The sequence below is a fragment of the Clytia hemisphaerica genome, unplaced genomic scaffold, assembly GCF_902728285.1.
Source record: "Clytia hemisphaerica strain Z4C2 unplaced genomic scaffold, Clytia hemisphaerica genome assembly, whole genome shotgun sequence".
In the NCBI taxonomy this organism is placed as follows: domain Eukaryota; kingdom Metazoa; phylum Cnidaria; class Hydrozoa; order Leptothecata; family Clytiidae; genus Clytia; species Clytia hemisphaerica.
The window spans coordinates 371,780-390,618 of NW_027103622.1; the positions used below are offsets into that span (position 1 = coordinate 371,780).

The following is an 18,839-nucleotide window of genomic DNA, read 5'->3' on the forward strand; positions in this document are numbered from 1 at the left end:
AATAGTTTGCGACATCGCTGGTTGCTATGGGGTTGTTATGAAAGCGGTCAAAGAGAAATTCCCTGACATTACCACCATAAATTTTGATCTTCCAGAGGTAATTGAGAAAGCTGAGTCGATCCCAGGCGTTCAAATGGTTGCTGGAGATATGTTCGACTCTTCGACGATCCCATCATGCAATGTTGTTTTCATGAAACACATTCTTCACGATTGGTATGATGAGGATTGCATCAAGATCATGAAATCTTTACACAAAGCTCTCCCTTCGGATGGCAAAGTTGTGATTTGCGATGCAATCCTTCCTAAGCCAGGTGTAACGAATCCAATTGCGAAAAGTCAAAAAAATTTGGATATGTTGATGGCGATATTCGGTGGTAAAGAGCGTAACCAAGATCAATGGAGAGCTATCTTTGAAGCATCTGGATGGAAGATTGATAGTGTTTTACCGATGACAAGCGGTGGTCCTTTAACAGGAATCATAACCACTTCCAAAGTGTGAAATCTTTTGATGTCATCGAGAAAATATTGAAAAACCAGACTGAAATTGATTATGATTATAAATAGATTATTTTTATATTCACGGATCAAAAATTATAATACTGCATTTGAAAAAAATTGTTATCAATCTTATTTCAGTGTTTAAGAAATCGCGTTTTGAATTTCTATCCCACTTTTTCAGAAGACTGAATTAATTGAATCGCCCTGTAATTAGAGAAATGTATTCAACTTTCTTTTCGAGCGCGCGCTACATTTTTATGACGTAGTCTTTTTCCCAAGCAAAAAGGATTGAAGCCAAACGGTGCGATTGCAGCGCGCGTCAGTGCAGACCGGCCTTAAGACCCCAAGATAATGGGTCCTAAAAATCCATAATGGCGGCTTGTGGGCTGGTTTTGACGGGTTTTTTTTTCCAAAGTGTAAAAGTTTGATGACAGTTTGATGAGAAAATATTACGTTACAACTAAGGTCACACGGGTTTCTTTCATAGCGTTCTACCACGCTCTTCTGCTTTTAGAACATTTGTTCCTTTTGACGTTTTGAAGGTGCTCATGGTGAAGTGTCAAGAAATCAAAAAAAATCACTTTTTGACAAATTTAAGAGCGGGGCAGGTCCGATAGTTTGAGACTTAGATTTTTTTTATTTTTTAGTTTTTAAGTACAATGAACTGAGTAAAATCCCAAAATATTTTGATCATACTTTTAATCTTTGATCAGAGAGGTTGAATGGCTTAGTCCTGGGCTACAAATCTCGCATAGTCAGGGTAGTACAATGACTTGATTCAAATTAAGGATCAAAATCTATCTGAAATTAAGAACCTTGAAATCCTTTCTGTGTATTGACGCATATATGAGAAATGAGAAACGGGGCTCATTTGAATACATTATTGAATATAGGTCCCTCAAAGAAGTGAATCTTCAATCTTTTGCATGAAAAAAAAACCTAAAGATTTTTCAAAATGTACACCACAAAAATGATACTGAAAAATAGTTACTTAGTGGCATCATTTCCCATTCAACAGATTTAGTTTGGTCTAAGACCATTTAAAGACATCAAAACACAACAAATAAAATTGACGTCAAATATTTTTCTCTTTAAAAGTAACATCAGTTAAGCACAGAAATCAAATAGACTTCAAACATTGGCAACCTCCGGATAAAAACTACTGAAATTAAAAATATTTAATAAAATTGACGTCAAATATTTTTGTTTTTGAAAAATGACACCGATTAAACTCAGTAATCAAATCGACTTCAAACAGTGTCGACCTCCCGATAAAAACTACTAAAATTGGAAAAAAAACACCATCAAACAGCATCAAAATGACTAAAGAATTTCTATTACAAAAAATTGGTGGATATATGCTATGTGGGAAAACATTAGGGAAAGGATCGTTCGGGCGAGTGGAATTAGCCATTCATTGTATTACCAACACCAAGGTAAAAGAAAGATTTTTGAATCACAGAAAGTTATCGCTGTCTAATTTGATTTTCAAGGGGAATTGGATTTTCATCGAATAAGAGAGCGTATCGAACAGTAAAGCGCCGTTTATGAGAGTTTCTTGTTGACGGTGATATTCAATGTTATCGAATAATAGAGCGTATCGAATAGTATAACGTCGAATTGGAGCTCCTCCAATTTGAATAAAGTTTTGCGGAATTTAAATGCTGGGGTTGAAACCATTCGCCAAATTCTTTAGTTTCATTGGTATGTAATTTCGCGGATGAATTGGCCACAAGTACCAAATAGATAATGAACATCAAAATTAATTTCATTTAATTAAAGAAATTCTTTCATTCTCATTAAATTGATTGATCCTCCTGAATATTTTCAATGTAAAGTTTAACCCTTAGAAGGCGAAAGGCGTATATATACGTAAATATACGTACAGTCTTTTGGTCATAACTCCTGACCACTTGAGATTCAGAGAAAAAAAATCTGCTATTATTTGTAGCTGAAATTGTAGCTGAGAGAAAGAGCTTTCCAACGATACCAAAGTTGATACCTGAATAATTTGTCCTGGTCAAGAAATGGCCTTTGAAAGAATAAATTTCCAGAAAGAAATTATGAACTTTTTGGCCTTTTTCAAAAAAGTTAGCGGCTTGGAAAGGTTAAGAACAGAAGCGTTTCTCGAAGTTTTTTTCATTCTCATTTTCCAGTTAAAAATGCACTGAAACAGAATGAAAATGGAAATTTCTCGGAAATTCAATCTTCTCATATCAATTTTTCTTTCATAGGTCGCACTAAAGATCATCGACTTCAACGACATATCGGAGGAATACATCAAGAAAAACCTTCTTCGTGAATCATCCATTTTAAAGTCACTTCGGCATCCAAATATCGTCAGACTTTATGAAGCTTTAGCGCATCATCAAACTTATTGCTTTGTTACAGAGTATTTGGAAGGAGGAGATTTATATACGTATATGCAGCGCCAAAGAGACAAAAAATTCTCCGAAAAGCAATCTAGATTATATTTCGTGCAACTCCTGCACGCCGTTCAATATCTACACAGTAAAGGCATAATTCATAGGTCAGTAACAGGTTTGTTGGAGCAGTGTAAAAAATTGTTTTTCAATTATCTCGATTTTCTTTCGAGTATTTTTTGGAATTTCTAATTCTTTAGTGTCTGCTGTTAAAGTAGTAATCTAATAAGTCACCATCAAGTAGATTAGAGATATATCTCTCTAGATTAGAAGAGTAGATTAGAGATATACCGGGTGGTCCAGAAATAACATGTCGAAATTTAAAACCTAATTATCTCGAAAAGTAAACATGGAAAAAACTGCAATTTTTTTTTATTTTTTATTTAACATAAATCTTATCTAAGTTCTAAATAATTTTTTTGCTAACACTTCTTTTATGAGTTTTAGAAATATCACCTTGGTAACTATACAAATTTTCCTGACCCTAGCGGTCAAATTTTTGGCACAATTATAAAAAGAATTTTGGACATAATTTTTTTAGACCACCCGGTAGATAGATTAGAGTAGATTATAGTCTGCTTGAATGACGAATTCGTGCTTCATTATAGAGAAGTGCTACCTGCGGTTTTGTAGAGGTCTGCGATTCAAACTAAGTAGATTAGAGATAAAGGACGATTCGTTCACTTTCAGAATGAGTACACCAATCAACCCTTATATCAAAGCATGACGAGGCTTGGGTTAGGGACAAGCTGGAGTTTTTACAAGCTCTTTCTTGATTTGGTCGGTCGTTAACCAGTAATACAACAATTTTATTGCTTTTTGTAAAGAATGCGTCATTTTCATTGCTTCAAATGACCAATTACTGAAGTATCTTATAAAAACTCCAGAACATCCCTTGGGTTAGAACCTCGGTTAGAACCCTCAAGATATGTTGACGTCAAATTTTTGAACAATACATGTTTTTTTATAAGAATAACTTCTATAAGAATATCAGGGTGAGATTTCATAGTTAGAACAATAGGCCTATTGTTTAGAACAATAGAAAAATAAGAATAATGCTCACCCTCAGCCAAAGTACACTATTCTTATTAAAAAAAGAGATGCCTTGGAGTTTTTACAAGATACTTCACTAATTGGTCATTTAAAGTGATAGAGATGACGCGTTCTTTAGAAAAAGTAATAAGATTCTTTTATTACATCTTAACGACCAACCAAATCAAATAAGAGCTTGTAAAAACTCCAGCTTGTCCATAAAAAAGCGTGTATTAGCTTAGTCGCAATTATACTCAATAACAGGTACTCATCTTGACGAATCTGGTCAACTTTTCCCCGAACAGACATTTCCTCGAATATAAATGCTTTTTTTATTTGACAGTGATGTGACGAGTCTGAAACTAGAGCATTTCAAAAAAACACAAGAATTTGCTAGCCGTTCAATCTTGAATAAATTTTCTGCTACCTTATAGGGATTTAAAGCTCCAAAATATTTTGCTGACAAAGACTTTGAAAACCATAAAGATAGTAGGTAAGTTAAGGAAGTTAAATATCACAAAAATCCAACCAACTCTATTTTTCCATTTAAAAGAATCGCTTTTAACCCAACGGTCTAAAGACCATTTAGAAAAATATTTTGATTAAACTCTATTTGAGGTATAAAAATGAACTTGCTCATAATTATATTGGCCCATTTTCCTTAAAAGTCAACCACAGTTTCCACAGCATTAATGAAAGATATCGGGATGGATCATAGCAAACCATGGCCATGAAGCCTGAATGAGAACATTTCTCATTTAAGTTTCCTTTTGAATTTCCGCTGACAAAGCAGGATAAAGCCTGTTTCAGTAGAGCAAGAAAACAATGACTATTGACCTGAGTATCGTTTCTGTTCCATCATTTCCCTGAGCCGAGACTCCTTCAATGGGATAAATTTTCACGGGGATTAAATTTTGCGGATTTCGCGGATTTGTTTGTAAGTCCCAATGGAAATTTGGAAAGGCCTCATCCGCGAAATTTTTCTAAACTAAACTCAAAAAGTGTCAAATAAATACTTTTTGAATGTTTACTGGCGTCACAGAGGCGCTGATAATGCGTATTTCAACAATCAAGATGCATGATTTGACAGTAATAGGCACAAAATCGTGAAAATATTGTCACCCAATAGTGAAAAATAAAATTTCGCGGATAAGCTCAACCGCCAAATTTAATCCTCGCGAAAATTAATCCCATTAAAGTATCTCTTATATTACTTTTCCAAACAAGGAGACAATAACTGAGGACGAGGATTGGTTTATTTTAGATTTCGGTTTGAGTAATTATTGCGGCAAACACGATTTATTAAAGACCAGATGCGGATCCGCACTGTACGCTGCACCAGAGTTCTTCGAGAAAGAAGTATCGTACGGCCCTTCCGTTGAAATATGGAGCTTGTAAGTCGAAATCGTACTGCTTATACTAAATCCATATTCTATCTGTTTTATACTATGTTTTTTATTGGATACTGTTTTATTATGCCATCCTCAGTAAAGAAATATATCCCTGCCTCACAGCCCCGGTAAAACTTTTTTTCTCAGTGGGGATAAAAATTCCTATTGAAATCCCAATGGGGATAGAAATTCCTTTGTTCCAAGGTTAAAAAATCCAGTGGCAATGGTTTGAAGTGCAATTTTTAAACATTAAATTTCGAGTGGGGATGAAATAAAAGTTAATTTCCAAGTGGGGCTGAAATTCCAGGGTATTTTCCCACCGGGGGCGAAATTTTTGCCAGTCTTCCCAGTGGGGCTGGGCTCCCAGCGGGTCTGTGACACATAGAAAAGGTCAGATTCTCTGGATCTTAGTGTGATAAATACATGAGAAGAAAATATATAAAATAAGATTTATTTGAAGCGGATGCTATCAGCGTAGTAAATACAAAACAAATGCATCATATTAGCTACCAGCTAGACTGTCTAAAAGTTTATATGATGAATTTGGGTCATTGGAAACTGAAGAAAATAAAATATTAGATGCCTGCTTAACTTGAACACAACTATCGTTCTACTAGTTTATAGATAGGTGTAATCTCTCATAGAATCAATTTTTGTTTCTCTTATACAGGGGCGTCATTTTGTTTGTGATGACCACTGGAGAAATGCCATTCTGGTAAGTGAAAAAGACGAAAACACTTTATTTTTGACTATCAATAATGTTGTAGTGTAGTTATTATCAGTCTTGGCTTCCGTGCAAGAGGTCGGGGTTCAATTCCCACTCGGTACTGTGATTCACTTGGCAAGTGAATGTATCTAGGCCAGGGGAATTGAGTACCATGCTCTGATACAAGAGTGTGGGGATATGTCTGACTCTGTGGTATGGTTGCTGATACTTGTCAGGTTCGACCATGCGATGATGCACTGTTCTCTCGAGTCGTGCGAGTATAGTTACTTTATACCAGCTGCTCGTAGTGTCGCGAGTACGAGTTGTCAGACTCAGGTAAGCGCAGTGATTTCCCTATCCTAGGATAGTGAATGATGTTCTGGATAGGGCCTGCTCTGTACATCGGAAGAACTTTCTCATCCCTCTTGATAAAATACTGTTCTCACTATAAAAGATATTCGTCGTAACGGAAGACTGTCGGAAACGACGAGAAACTTTAAGTGTTGGAATAGTTAGAACTTCATATTCATTTTTAGTATATTAACTATATACTAGCCGTATGCGCAGACGCTGCGTGTCCCATTCCAGTGAATCACTACACATCTAAAAGATAGCCGCCGATTGATGATTTGATTTTGATTTTAAGAAATAAAGGAGAAAGAAGATAACATTGCATTGTAATTTTTAACCACAATTAAATAATGGCTTAGCAAAAGTATATTTTAGATCTTTTTAGCCATCGTGGTTGGACATTCGAGGGTGACTTTGAAAAACTTTGAAAAGTTTTGAAAGTGATAGGGAGCCGCTATTGTAAACAGAAAGTTTTAAGAATAAGAATTCTTTAAAATGAGAAAAAAAAATTGGGAAGATGGTTGATTTCAACCCATCAAGCTCCAAAGACTTGGTGAATAGAAAATAGTATCTTAGGGTCTCAAAGTTAGTCTAGTGGTAGGAAATCTGCTTAAGGTGCAAAAAGATTATGGTTCAACGCCACGAAGTGGAGGCTTTGTAGAGCTTTGTTAGATTTTGGAAAACCTTTTACAAAACGTTGTAAACACACACGTTTAAGCGTATTAATATATAGATGCTTAAGCACTAATAAACAAATCTTTATTTCTATTCTAGGTACCAAGCAAACGATACGCGTGATAATTTTGTCGCGCGGTTACGCAAAGGAATGAGCATTGAACATGAACATATTCTCAAGCGTATTTCTCCAGGTAAGGTATTTTGTAAATCTTTACTCCCTTCCTATGATTTTTAAGAAAGTTTCTCACTCCTCTGATGAAAAACCTCGCTACAATATCGATTTACGCGTGGCTTCGAACGTACAAACTTTTGATGAGAAGATTTTTAAGAAGTTCTTCTTTGAGAGCTAACAAATAAACTTCTTTTTGTTTCAGATCTCAAACGCTTGCTTGTACAAGTCTTGGAACCAGACGTTGCTAAACGCCTTCCATTAGAAGGTATAATATCTGATTTGTGGGTGACAGATCGAAGTCGAAGTCCTTTATTACCACTTCCAGCTGAAGTTATTCCACATGAAATACGACAAAAGGTAAAGTTTGAAAAAACATTTGTACTGAATCCTTACTGTACAGATATCTCGGCCAATTTTAGTTGAAAATCCAATGAAATCCGAGGATTAACTTTTATTGCTCAGGAGGGGGAGGGGAGGATCAAAGAGCTGTTTTGGAAACAGGAAAACAACCCTCAGTCTCACAAGTTTAAGGTAAATTTTGGTATTGCCTTGAACTTTGATGCAAATGTCTCTAATGCTACAATATCTGTTTTCTAGTAATTCATGATATGCACCACTGGAGAGTCTTCTGAGAACTTTTAAAATTTTCCGCCCAATACGTCACTTAAACAATAGAAAAAGTGACGTATTGGGTGGAGCAAAAACAGAAAAGTTGCATAATTTCGCGAAGTCATTGCAGTGGTGCATATCATGCATTGAAAGGTCCCTTGAAACTTAAAAGCTTATATATTTTCATTGTCAGATTATTGAACGTGTCGCTGAATTGTATTGTCGACCAGTACCTGATACAATCAAAACATTGCAAGTGGAACACCAAGACGTCATGCATGCAACATTCGAAATCCTACTCCATAAAAGTCTGTGGTACCAACGCTCAACCAGTAACCATAGTAACAATACAGCAAAATTAAAGGACCAGAAACGAAACAGGGGTACATTTCTTTTGGGTATTTCTCCCTCTTTTAGTGTCCTTTTCCTGCACTAAAGTTTAACAACCAAGTGTACTTGTATGTACTTAAACCAATGCAATTACAATTACAAAAAAATTGACAATGGTAAATTTTGACCCTGTATCCTCGATGTTATAAAGCGTTGATAAGTGTTGTAATAGGGTCTACGCACGATTTTTATCGGCAACTTCTTTCATGCAAATGTTGAAATGTGAACAATCTGCTGTTGTTTTAGGCTGTTTGTTGTTGTTGCCCCTACCTATGATATTAAGGGGTGAAATGACTTTCAAGTACAGAACTAAAAAGCTAGGTTATTATATAGGATAATTACTGTGAAAGTAAACCCGGTGTTTTTCAAGTGAAAAAAAATTGTCAATAACAATCGGAAAAAAAGATCACAAGCAAAAGCCTTAACGCTGTAACGACACAATACCTTAACAATACTATCGTGTTCGAATAAAATACTGTTTAGCACTCCCAGGTTACCCAGCTGGCACACAACGTTGTTTCAACGTTCATCTGACGTTATATGGACGTTGTTAACATTAGAAAAACGTTGAAACAACGTTGTGTGCCAGCTGGGTACGCTTGAAGTCTAAAATATCGTACTCACAGTATAAATAAGAAGAAATTTGACTTTTACTCACAGTATAAAAAACTTTCTTATCTTTTCAGGTAAAACATCAGCTACATCTACAAGGTCATCCGCCAGATCCACGCCACTCCTGCCCCAAGAGCAGAACGCCCTTGAAGACCGCCCACAAAATATGAACATAGTCCGAATATCAAAATACAAAATGATGAAAAGTCATCATAAGGATGTCAGACCACCCAATAATTCACCCAAGAAATCTGAATACCGGGTACCTAGTCTAGATAAGAGGACAGGCACCAGAGCAAGTAGTGCGGGAAATGATGATCGGTTTTTGAGCTCTGAAGAGTAAGTACCTTATCGGCCCTTTTTATGCCGACCCTTTATTGGCGTTATTTTTAGGCTCTTGGCGTAAAAAGGGCCGGTGTAAAAAGGGTCAAAACTTTGCAAATTTTACTTAAAAGTGGCATTAATTTTTTATCATTATTTCTCAATTTAAAGGATTTTAGATATGATTCGAAGACAAAAATTATCCTTTGCTTTACTCCATATCTAAAACTTCGCAAAAATCAGTGATTTTCAATAGAATTTTCAACAGTTTACTAGTGAAAATGATATTTTAATGTAAATTGAAGCATAAATAGCCATTCTAACATATTTTGGCGTTATTTACGGCCCTAATTGGCGTAAGCCCAAAATCAGGCTGTGGCGTAATAAGGGCCGGCGTAAAAGGAGCCGGCGTTAAATTAGGGCCGGCGTAAAAAGGGCCGATAAGGTAATACATCAACGCACACATTTATAGTTGTGGGATTTTAATTTTGAACTAATTTAATGTGCAATATATTTTGGTTGAAAAGTCCTATCACATATTGACCTCATTGTTATGGTTTATACTGACCCCTGCCTCAGTATTCTGGTGAGTTTATGTATGAGTGTTTTTCTGCGACGGAGACGGTTTTACCGTCCTTGATTTGACGGGGCAAAAAAAGCGAATTATTCCAATTCGCTTTTGTTTTCCTAAGTGAGATGAAACGAAGGACTTAAATGACAATGAGGATGGAAAATATATTTCTCATGAAAATGTTTAGTATTTGACGCTATGGACTATTGCCAATATTATGATCTTTTAAAAGAAAAGGGAGTTTATTTTCCATTCCTCTCTGAAGCAAATGTTTTATAATGAATCGAAAAACAGATTTTGAAATTCCCACACGTAAGTGGTAAAAAGATCCCAGAATAGAGCAAAACGACCATGAGTACAAAAGTTTTTCTTTAACAGTACACAAAATCTCAAGCGTTAAAAGCCTAGACGGCATCCTGCCTAAAATCTCTTCATCTCTTCATCGCTCTAAGGTTTGATGGTGTTTGTAACGAGGGCAAAAGACGCAAAAGTCCGAAACAAATTCGTCAATTGAAACGAAAACCTCTTGGAATATCAAAATTCTATTGGTTGGAAATGACATATAATAAGCCCATTTTCAAACGTTACGTATCGTTCCGAAACGAAATAGTTCCGAAACAAGTGTGAACGTCAAAATTCGAAATGTCAAAAAATAAAGACGTTACAGATCGATCTGTAACGAAAATTATACCGGAGCGAAACGGAACCGTAAAGTGTGAACATGGTCTAAGTCCTAGAATCGGTCAATAATTTCGGTTCATTTTGAAGTACCATTCGGTACCGTAACGTTTGGACGTCTTCTGAGTCGATGGCAATCAAATACAATTACAGTACACTCAACTTAAGACTCTGCAGCGAACCCCCTTAAAAATTGAAGGATTTAAGAAAGACTTTTTTCAAAATCGTAGACCCCCTAAATTTAGAAGATACAAGAAAGCCTAAGCGACGTTAAAGCCCAGTAGTGTTGGCAGTGTCAATATATTTTTCCGTTGCAGAGTCGCCATACAACTTAATTTACAGGAGTGAATTTTTCGATATATAGAGTAACTCGAGACGGGCGAGCAACAAAGAATTAATTACTAATTTTTTTGGGAGAAGTATCTCTCGCTGTTAAAATAAGAAAGATTTGAAAATATCACTCGGAGGTATTAATTACATCTGATTATATGTGGTTTTTTCTCACGCATGCGCACAATAGTTAGTCGAATAATTCAATTTTTAGGCTGGACTCGTCAATTGTTAATTGCGCACATAGGCCACGACAAAGTCAAACATTTTCGACCAGCTGTGTTTTAAAGGGACATAAAAGTAGGAAAATGTAAACATTGCGCAAACCACGTGTCATTAAAGAGAACAATCAAAATCATGTGTTCAAAAAAAACTTGTAAAACAATCGAAACAATCAAAATCAGCCATATTTGTTTTTATTTTTTATTTTGACATGTGACATTTTTTTTGATTTTGTATTCCGCTGCATACGGTTTGTTTACAAATTTCGTCAGTACTTTTCTGTCCCCTTAAAGGCCCATTGCGCTGCGCGCTGGGCCAAAAAAACTATCAAAGGAATTACCTCTTTGTGTGTGAAATCTCTCACCAATGACTTTCCATTTTCTTTCTCAGGTTGAAACTTCTCGATTATGATTACGATGCAGAAGTTGACGTCAATCTCTCCGACTTCGATCTCGAGTCTCAATTCTTATACAATGACCCACATCCAGTAAACTCATGTCTGAAAGTCAGTAAAAAATCATGTGGTACTTTCAAAGATAAACAATTTAAAACTTCACCTTGTTCAACTCGGAGCCCATCCCCTGATGAGGAATTAAGACAGACACCATTTCGACTGGATAGTGGTAAAACCTCTTTTACCGGACAACAAAACTCAAGAACTAAAGAGAAGTCTTATAGTACAAAGAAGTCGACTAAAAGAGGATCAAAGACGGTCAAAAGTACTTTAGAAGGTGCTTTCGATTTGAACAAATCAGAGAATTCGAGGTAAGCATTATTCATATTACTTTCGGTTGGTGCTTTTGGTTGAGAAGAACGGAAAGCCTGTCATATAGTAAAATTATAGTCCGTATAAAAAACCCTGGCTTATTGTTTTAACTTTTTGTTAGCTTTTTCCTTTATTAAATATATCAAAAGATAAAAATCGATTTGCTCAGTTTTTGATCACGTTACCAATTACTCCTCTTGGGATTGGTTTATGATTTAATCACATGATCAAAAAAAATAAGTAAAACAAACTGATTTATTAACGCAAGTTCAAATGAGAATCAATGGAAGGAAACAAAAGGTTACCAGACCGGGTTTTTTTTATACGGACTATGGTAATCTTTTCTGCAAATTCATTATCGACCTCTTCACTTCTATGGTTGCACTCGTGGCTAATTCTTCTCCATGGTCACATAGACTATCTATTTTATCTATATATTTCGTACTAAAAGGTCCTAGGACCTATTATCCGTACATATGACCACGATGAAAATGATGGAGAAAGTTTGTTTAACGGTATTTAACGTTAATTCTTGAACGGGGTTTGAAATTGTCAGGTTCGACCGTCGGATGTACAATGTTTCTCTGACGTCATCAGGTTTATGTCACTGCTATGGACAAAAGACCTTTTCATAAATTACGTTACGAACATCACTTGCCTCGTTTTGAAATTATTGCCATGGTGATTAATTCCCAGCGGATTTTATCAAAACTACTTTATATTCATAAAATAACCATTAAATGTCTCAAGGGACATAATCACCATGGAAATTGTTTGAATACGAGGCAAGGAATGTTCGTGACGTAATTTATGAAAAGGTCTATCAGCTATCCATGTTGCGTACGTACAAGAGTTTTGTAATCTTTCACCATACTAAGATAGTAAATGCTATCCTGTTTCATTAAACATAGGCTAGGGATACTGGACTAGAATAACTCCTTGTACTTGATTCTTTTTATAGTGACGAAGAAACAGAAGGGTCGAGTAACAGAAGATTTCTGATCGAATCCGATCAAATTCGGGTTACAATATCGGGGAATAAACTGGCGAAAGGAACATTCAAAATCACACATGAATCGAGTGGAAGATCTACACTTCAAAAACAAAGCCAAGGTAAAATATTCTGAAAATATATCTTTTAACTTCAAAATGATACAACTTGGTAGGGGGAAGCAGAGTAGACTGGGACAATTGCGTTTAGCTTTAGGCATTGAAATATTTGGCTAACCCATAATCAGTTTGAGGAAAATTAGTCCCAACCGAAGGTGATGAAAAGCAAATATCTCGCTTCCCAACTAATGATTATAGCTTTCTCCTCACTTCTCTATGTTAAATTGGGAAGAAACTATAGGCATCCGTATAAGACTCATGCTCTAAAGAAATTTAGAATGTTCAAAATTTCATCAGAGAAGTGGAAGATCGTCTAGGCTTGACGAGGATCAGATTAGGATCCAAAACTAAAAGGTTTTGTTTCAAGTTATTTTACGATCTTCTGTACCATTATAATACGGAAATGAGTAAGAGAAATTTCGTGCATGTAGCTAAAAGGTTTTGTTTCAAGTTATTTTACGATCTTCTGTACCATTATAATACGGAAATGAGTAAGAGAAATTTCGTGCATGTAGCTAAAAGGTCTTGTTTCAAGCTGTTTCACGATCTTCTGTACCATTATAATACGGAAATGAGTAAGATAAATTTCGTGCATGTAGCTAAAAGGTCTTGTTTCAAGTTTCTACATTTGTACATGTGGCTTCTCATTTAATAATAAACGACTCGGTTATTTCAGGAGAGAAAAGGAGCAGCAAGACCTCCGAAGACAAGCCTTGTTTGCAATGTTTGAGTCCGTACCAAGCTCGACAGATGCTTCACCGCCATACGTTCCCTCTTAAAAGCACATCGATGAGACCCCGAACACGGCACAAACCAGTTGTCATTACTCAGCAACCCGTCACTTCACCTTTATCAAAATATTTCACACAAAAACAACGGAAAGAACCTGTGAAAGGATTTTCACGCGCACATGAAAACGAAGCTTACAAGCGTGCACAGGCTAAATACATGGCTAGTGAGCGGGAAGAATATATTCCACCGACGAATATAATCTCAACTCCTGACTCTTTTTTAAGGCAAGTATTGAATTATTTATACACGCTTTTTTCATAAGAATACACTTAAAACACTCATGATGAAATCAGCCAAAATTTTAAGAATATGATAAGAATATAACCATCATGGATTTTGCAAACTATCCCTCCAGTAATGCTCAAAAAATAATAATCAATACTATCACAAAAATGCAATTTTTATGCTTCAGATACGTATAACATGCCAAATTTAGGTTGAATCTGGATAAGAATACCTAAGAATACCGTAAGAATATTTTTGGATGACTTTCCCAAAAAGTTAAGAATATCCAATATAAAATATTAACGTGTATAGATCAGACCCTGAACTATTGGTAAATCATTGTAAACCCGACCCCTGTCTATAAAGCATACCGTTTTCACGTCAAAATTTTTACTGAATCCCGGAATCCCGAAAATTGAAAACAATAATAACATCGTTACACCGTTTTGTACAGGTTAAAGATACCGGTATATTGACAAAAAATAAGGGTAAATACCATCACCGTCTGGTTTTCTTTTTCTTCGTCAAATCCCGTAATACCGTACTTAAAAAGGGTCGATCCCGTCATCACACTTTAGAAGTCCATCTGAAAGTAATCAATTGATTGTATTGTTATTTCAGGATGCAGCAACAGCAACAGCCGTTTAGCAAAAAACCTTTATCTCGATGTTCCATGCAAAAAGCACGCCAAATTCTAGCACTTGAGAGTATCAAGAATAAACAAGACCATCGTCAAGGAGATATCAAAATAAACAAAGATGGCAGAATGAAACCACCAAGAAGAGTCTCTTTTAGCATCTGATGTTCTTATTATTTGTATTAATTGGGAATTCTTAAATTCTTGAAAATAACAATTCGAACCCAGAAAATACACTTTTTCTTGCTTATTATAAGGATTTCGTTGTGAAGATTTTCTGTGTAATCTATCCCACTTGACTTTCCTAGAAAAGGCGCAAAAAAGAATTGCAGTCTACGTAAAAATCGCTAGCGAAAAAGCTTGATGCGAGAATGGAAGAGTTCGGAATTAAGCGTATTATGATATAGATATATGGATTTGGTTGTGAAGATTTTCCCGTGTGATCCCATTTGAGTTTATAAAAAAAGTGAATTCCTTGTACCTTGTTTTTAATAACCCTTTGAATTCTGAATTCTAAACATCATAAAATTAGATAGTCGCTTTGCACGAGTTATTCATATTGTTGACAATAATAATTGAATGATTTTACGATGTGATCGATATGTTACTTATACCTGCTGAAGACTAAAAATGGCACTAGGGTCATCCGAAATTCGAGGCTTTTCTAAATTGGTTTTTCAGACTCGTATTGACAGAATTTGCCCTTTCTTGCTTATTCAGCGAAAATTGTTTTCTGAAAGGAATATCCCATATTCATAACTTATTTATCCAGGGGGCTTAGAATTAGCTTTATACAATTTTTTTATCTAATTTTAGTGTTGTAACATTTCATCAAGACGCAAATATGACATTTTGAATCTGTCTCAAACCATCAAAAACCTACTCATGTTTAAGTATAATCGCACGATGAGTTATTTTTTCTTCTTTGGCGCGCCTTCAAAGAGAGCAATTAATCGTTAATTGCATCCTGTAGAGAACAATTAATTGTTAATCACACTTTTCAATGACGCGCCGATGTTTACAAAATTGATTTTAATGTTTTTTCTTACATTTTTTTATCGAAGGTTTTAATTGAATTCGAATTCATTTTTTGAGAAAGAAAATCTTTAAACAAACAATAAAAGAAAAACATAAAGAGAAGAGAAAAATGTAAAACTTTCAGTGTAATTTACTTTCCTGACGGGGAAAAAGTAGTGAAAAAATTGTGCGATTAGCTCGTAATCACATAATAACTCGTACAATTCGAAAATTGCACTCGTAATTTTTTTGTTTCAAATTTTCCTCGCCCTTTCGGACTCAGAAAATTAATAACAAAAAAATCACTCGTGCAATTATTCTCAAATTGCACTCGTTATCATGTGATTACATATACTAATTATCATTGCAAAATAGACAAAAATCATCTAATTCTGATAATCTAGCGATCAGACTCCTCATTTTAATGACGACCTACGTTTTAGAGGCCGTCTCCGTTTTGGGGGCCATATACTGTATACGATTATTGAGCTTCTGTCTAAAAGATTTGAACTAATGTTAATGGTCATGATGGTCAGATTAATCCGAGATTGTTAGATTATAGATTCATGTTATATATATCATAAGTTGAGAATTATTTTTTTATGGTGTAAACCATACTTTAAAGTTGTTTTTCAAACTTCTGAGTAAGGGAAGACGAAAAAAGGAAAAACATCTTTAATCTTTCACATCTGGTGTGCGTATATGGAAGTAAGAAAAAAAAAGATACTGTTTTTTCCTTATTTTTTAGAGAACAACGAAAAATGATGTTGTTTTTCTCAAGCTTTTCGTCAATATGGTGAAAAAAAATTTAACGGTAAATTATGCATCAACTGCAAATCCCACTTTAGTTATCCAAAGAATGATATTATCCATGACTATCGGCACAATGTCTTGTAATAACACCATCACACCGGTTTGTAGAGGTTAAAATACCGGCATAAGGACATAAAATAAGGCTAAATACCGTCACCGTCTGATTTTAAAATACCGTTTTTCCGTCACTTTTTTCCAATTCCTTCACACCGTAAAAATACAACCCCCACCATATAAAACCGAGTGATGATATTGAAAACTAGCCTTTCGGAAAAATTTTTGACACTAGATTATGTAAATTAGCCAATATTATGTTGAACCAAAACATTCGATTTGACGAGATTATGTAATTATGTGAAAAACTTCTATACATATTTCCTATAGGGAATAATAGGGCGGTATTTGTGGTTTTTTAAGCAGGCTTTTCTTCGGGACTGTGGAAGATTAAACTTAGATCGATTAGGTATTCAAACGTCCTATGTACATAAATATGTCTATGGTACATAACTCCAGTACTGCGAGACTTCTTCTCTCATGCAAGCCGACCAATAATGGAAGACACAGGGAACGGTAATATCCGGGCAGATTCTGCCTATCACGCACAACAATTGTAGTAAGTAAGTTTTCGCCTGCAGTCGAGCGCGACCGGAAGGTAGGGGGACGCGGAGGGCACCACTCCTTTTCCTGGATTTCTCCACTTACCATTGATCCTTCTCTTAATTACTGAGCATCAAGCAGAGAGGTATCAAGTACCATTTTGAGAAAATTTTTCTCCTAACTTATGCGCTGCAGGCGTAAATTGTTGCTCTAAGCAATCTCAAATAGCTTAAAAAAGAGGCATTGAAAAGTCAAATTTAGCCAGAATAAGATCACAAAAAAAGTGCAAAAAAAATAAAATTTCATATTGCAGAGTTCTCTTTGTAATCTTGGCACCGCAGGCCCGCAGGCGAAAATTCTGGTTCTAAGAAATGTCAAATAGTTTTAAAGGAGGCCTTAAAAAGGTCACAAAAACTACATATCCCTTTACATTCTTTTGAGAAAACTTTGACCTTTTTGGTCAATTCTTATGTTTGGGGGACAACCGCCCACCCTGCCCAACCCTCCGATTGATACGCCACTGATACAATTAGATTCACTGCATCCCTATAGAGTAGAGTGCAGTGCTGGTAGAATGAAAGATCGGTTATGAGATTAACCCTATTCGGACTAGGGGGGGGGCTCTTTCTGTTCGGAGGCCAAACTATTGGTAATAGCTTGAGCATGATGACATTTCTGACAGTAAGGTGTCACAAAAATTGACACTTTTCCAATACAAATTTATTTTTAATGTCAAATATATAGTTTAAACCGTAATTTATTGAATATTTAGGATAAAATAAGTATTTTAAACTCTGGCAACTTTTTTCTAAAGCCTTTGTTAGAATACAATAGCTATTTATAAGAACAAAGGAAATTTTCGGTTTTTGCTCACTTTGGGCATGATGAGTGACGTCATCAAAAAAATTTTTTGTCAAAAGTTACCTTACGTGACAAGGATCTTGTGTGCCAAATTTTATCCAAAAAGACCAACTAGATCAAAAGTTAAAGGGTGGTACAGGAAAAGCCCCCCCCCCCTAGTTCTGAACCGCCCCTAAAAGCCTAGGTTGAATAGGGTTTTAAGATCTAAACAATAATTTGATTACAGTGTGTCACGAAAGAGTAAGAAAGAAAGAAAGGGAAATCGGTACGAAAGAAAAGAATATGACCCGTGTAGATAGAGCCTTTTAAAGCTAGAAGGGGAGTACATCAAAAACAACATCATACTATTATGAAGGGATAAAGGAATGAAGATAAAAATCATAATTGTGGGCAGAAAGTTGATACAGTATAGAGAAGACGCAATAATTTTACTCCTTAGTTGAAAAACAAGGTGTGAATAAAATTGGGCTAAAATTGATAAAGGTGAAGTATAGTTTTATATTGTAGCAAATACGGTACTGGTTTCTAAATTTACGACAAGGTATTTCTTAAAAACACTGCAATGGCTTCTTTACGGGTACCAATTCAAAAAAAAACTTTGATCAAAGAGGGTGGATATAGCTTGGTCTAGGGATATATAAAGGTCAGTGGTGTAAAAGCATATCGTCATCAAGATTGAGGTAGATTATTGAAAAGACTGGTGAAAAATAAATGTTTTTGTCATCAATGGTGAAAAAAGGGGATGGGGGTTTAAAGAGAGAAAAAAAACAACAAAGAGAAGATATCGAAAAACATCATATTATTTTAAGTCTAATTGACGTCTTCGTCTTCCGAGAGGATGTTTTTTACACCACGCAAAATATGTTACAGTTTCAGTGTGGTATAAAAGGAGACTTTTTGTTTTTTCTTTTCTTTGTAGAGAACCTCCTAAGAGTAAAGAAGTAAGAAAAAAATCATTAGTTAACTTTAGAGGAGAATCCTACACACAGGTAAGCTCCACTGTTCTGCACTGTTGGGTTATCAAATCTTCTCCTGTC

General features: G+C 35.4%; 1 protein-coding gene across 1 annotated transcript; it reads left to right on the plus strand.

Annotated features, from left to right (window-relative positions):
• Nucleotides 1-1,749: 1,749 nt before the first annotated feature.
• Nucleotides 1,750-14,736, plus strand: LOC136802421 (serine/threonine-protein kinase MARK2-like). The gene is made up of 13 exons (XM_067059153.1): nt 1,750-1,934; nt 2,733-3,028; nt 4,388-4,446; nt 5,218-5,347; nt 6,015-6,059; nt 7,176-7,270; nt 7,454-7,608; nt 8,054-8,243; nt 8,937-9,201; nt 11,375-11,749; nt 12,712-12,863; nt 13,537-13,876; nt 14,499-14,736. The coding sequence occupies exons 1-13, from the start codon at nt 1,818-1,820 to the stop codon at nt 14,677-14,679; spliced, it is 2,400 nt and encodes a 799-aa protein (XP_066915254.1). The 5' UTR covers nt 1,750-1,817; the 3' UTR covers nt 14,680-14,736.
• The last annotated feature ends 4,103 nt before the right edge of the window (nt 14,737-18,839 follow it).

Excerpts from the sequence above, each read along its gene's own strand:
- LOC136802421 (XM_067059153.1), top strand. The coding sequence starts at position 1,818 with ATGACTAAAGAATTTCTATTACAAAAAATTGGTGGATATATGCTATGT. Across the intron at positions 5,348-6,014 it reads TCCGTTGAAATATGGAGCTT|GGGCGTCATTTTGTTTGTGA; the intron begins GTAAGTCGAAAT and ends TCTCTTATACAG. Across the intron at positions 13,877-14,498 it reads ACTCCTGACTCTTTTTTAAG|GATGCAGCAACAGCAACAGC; the intron begins GCAAGTATTGAA and ends TTGTTATTTCAG.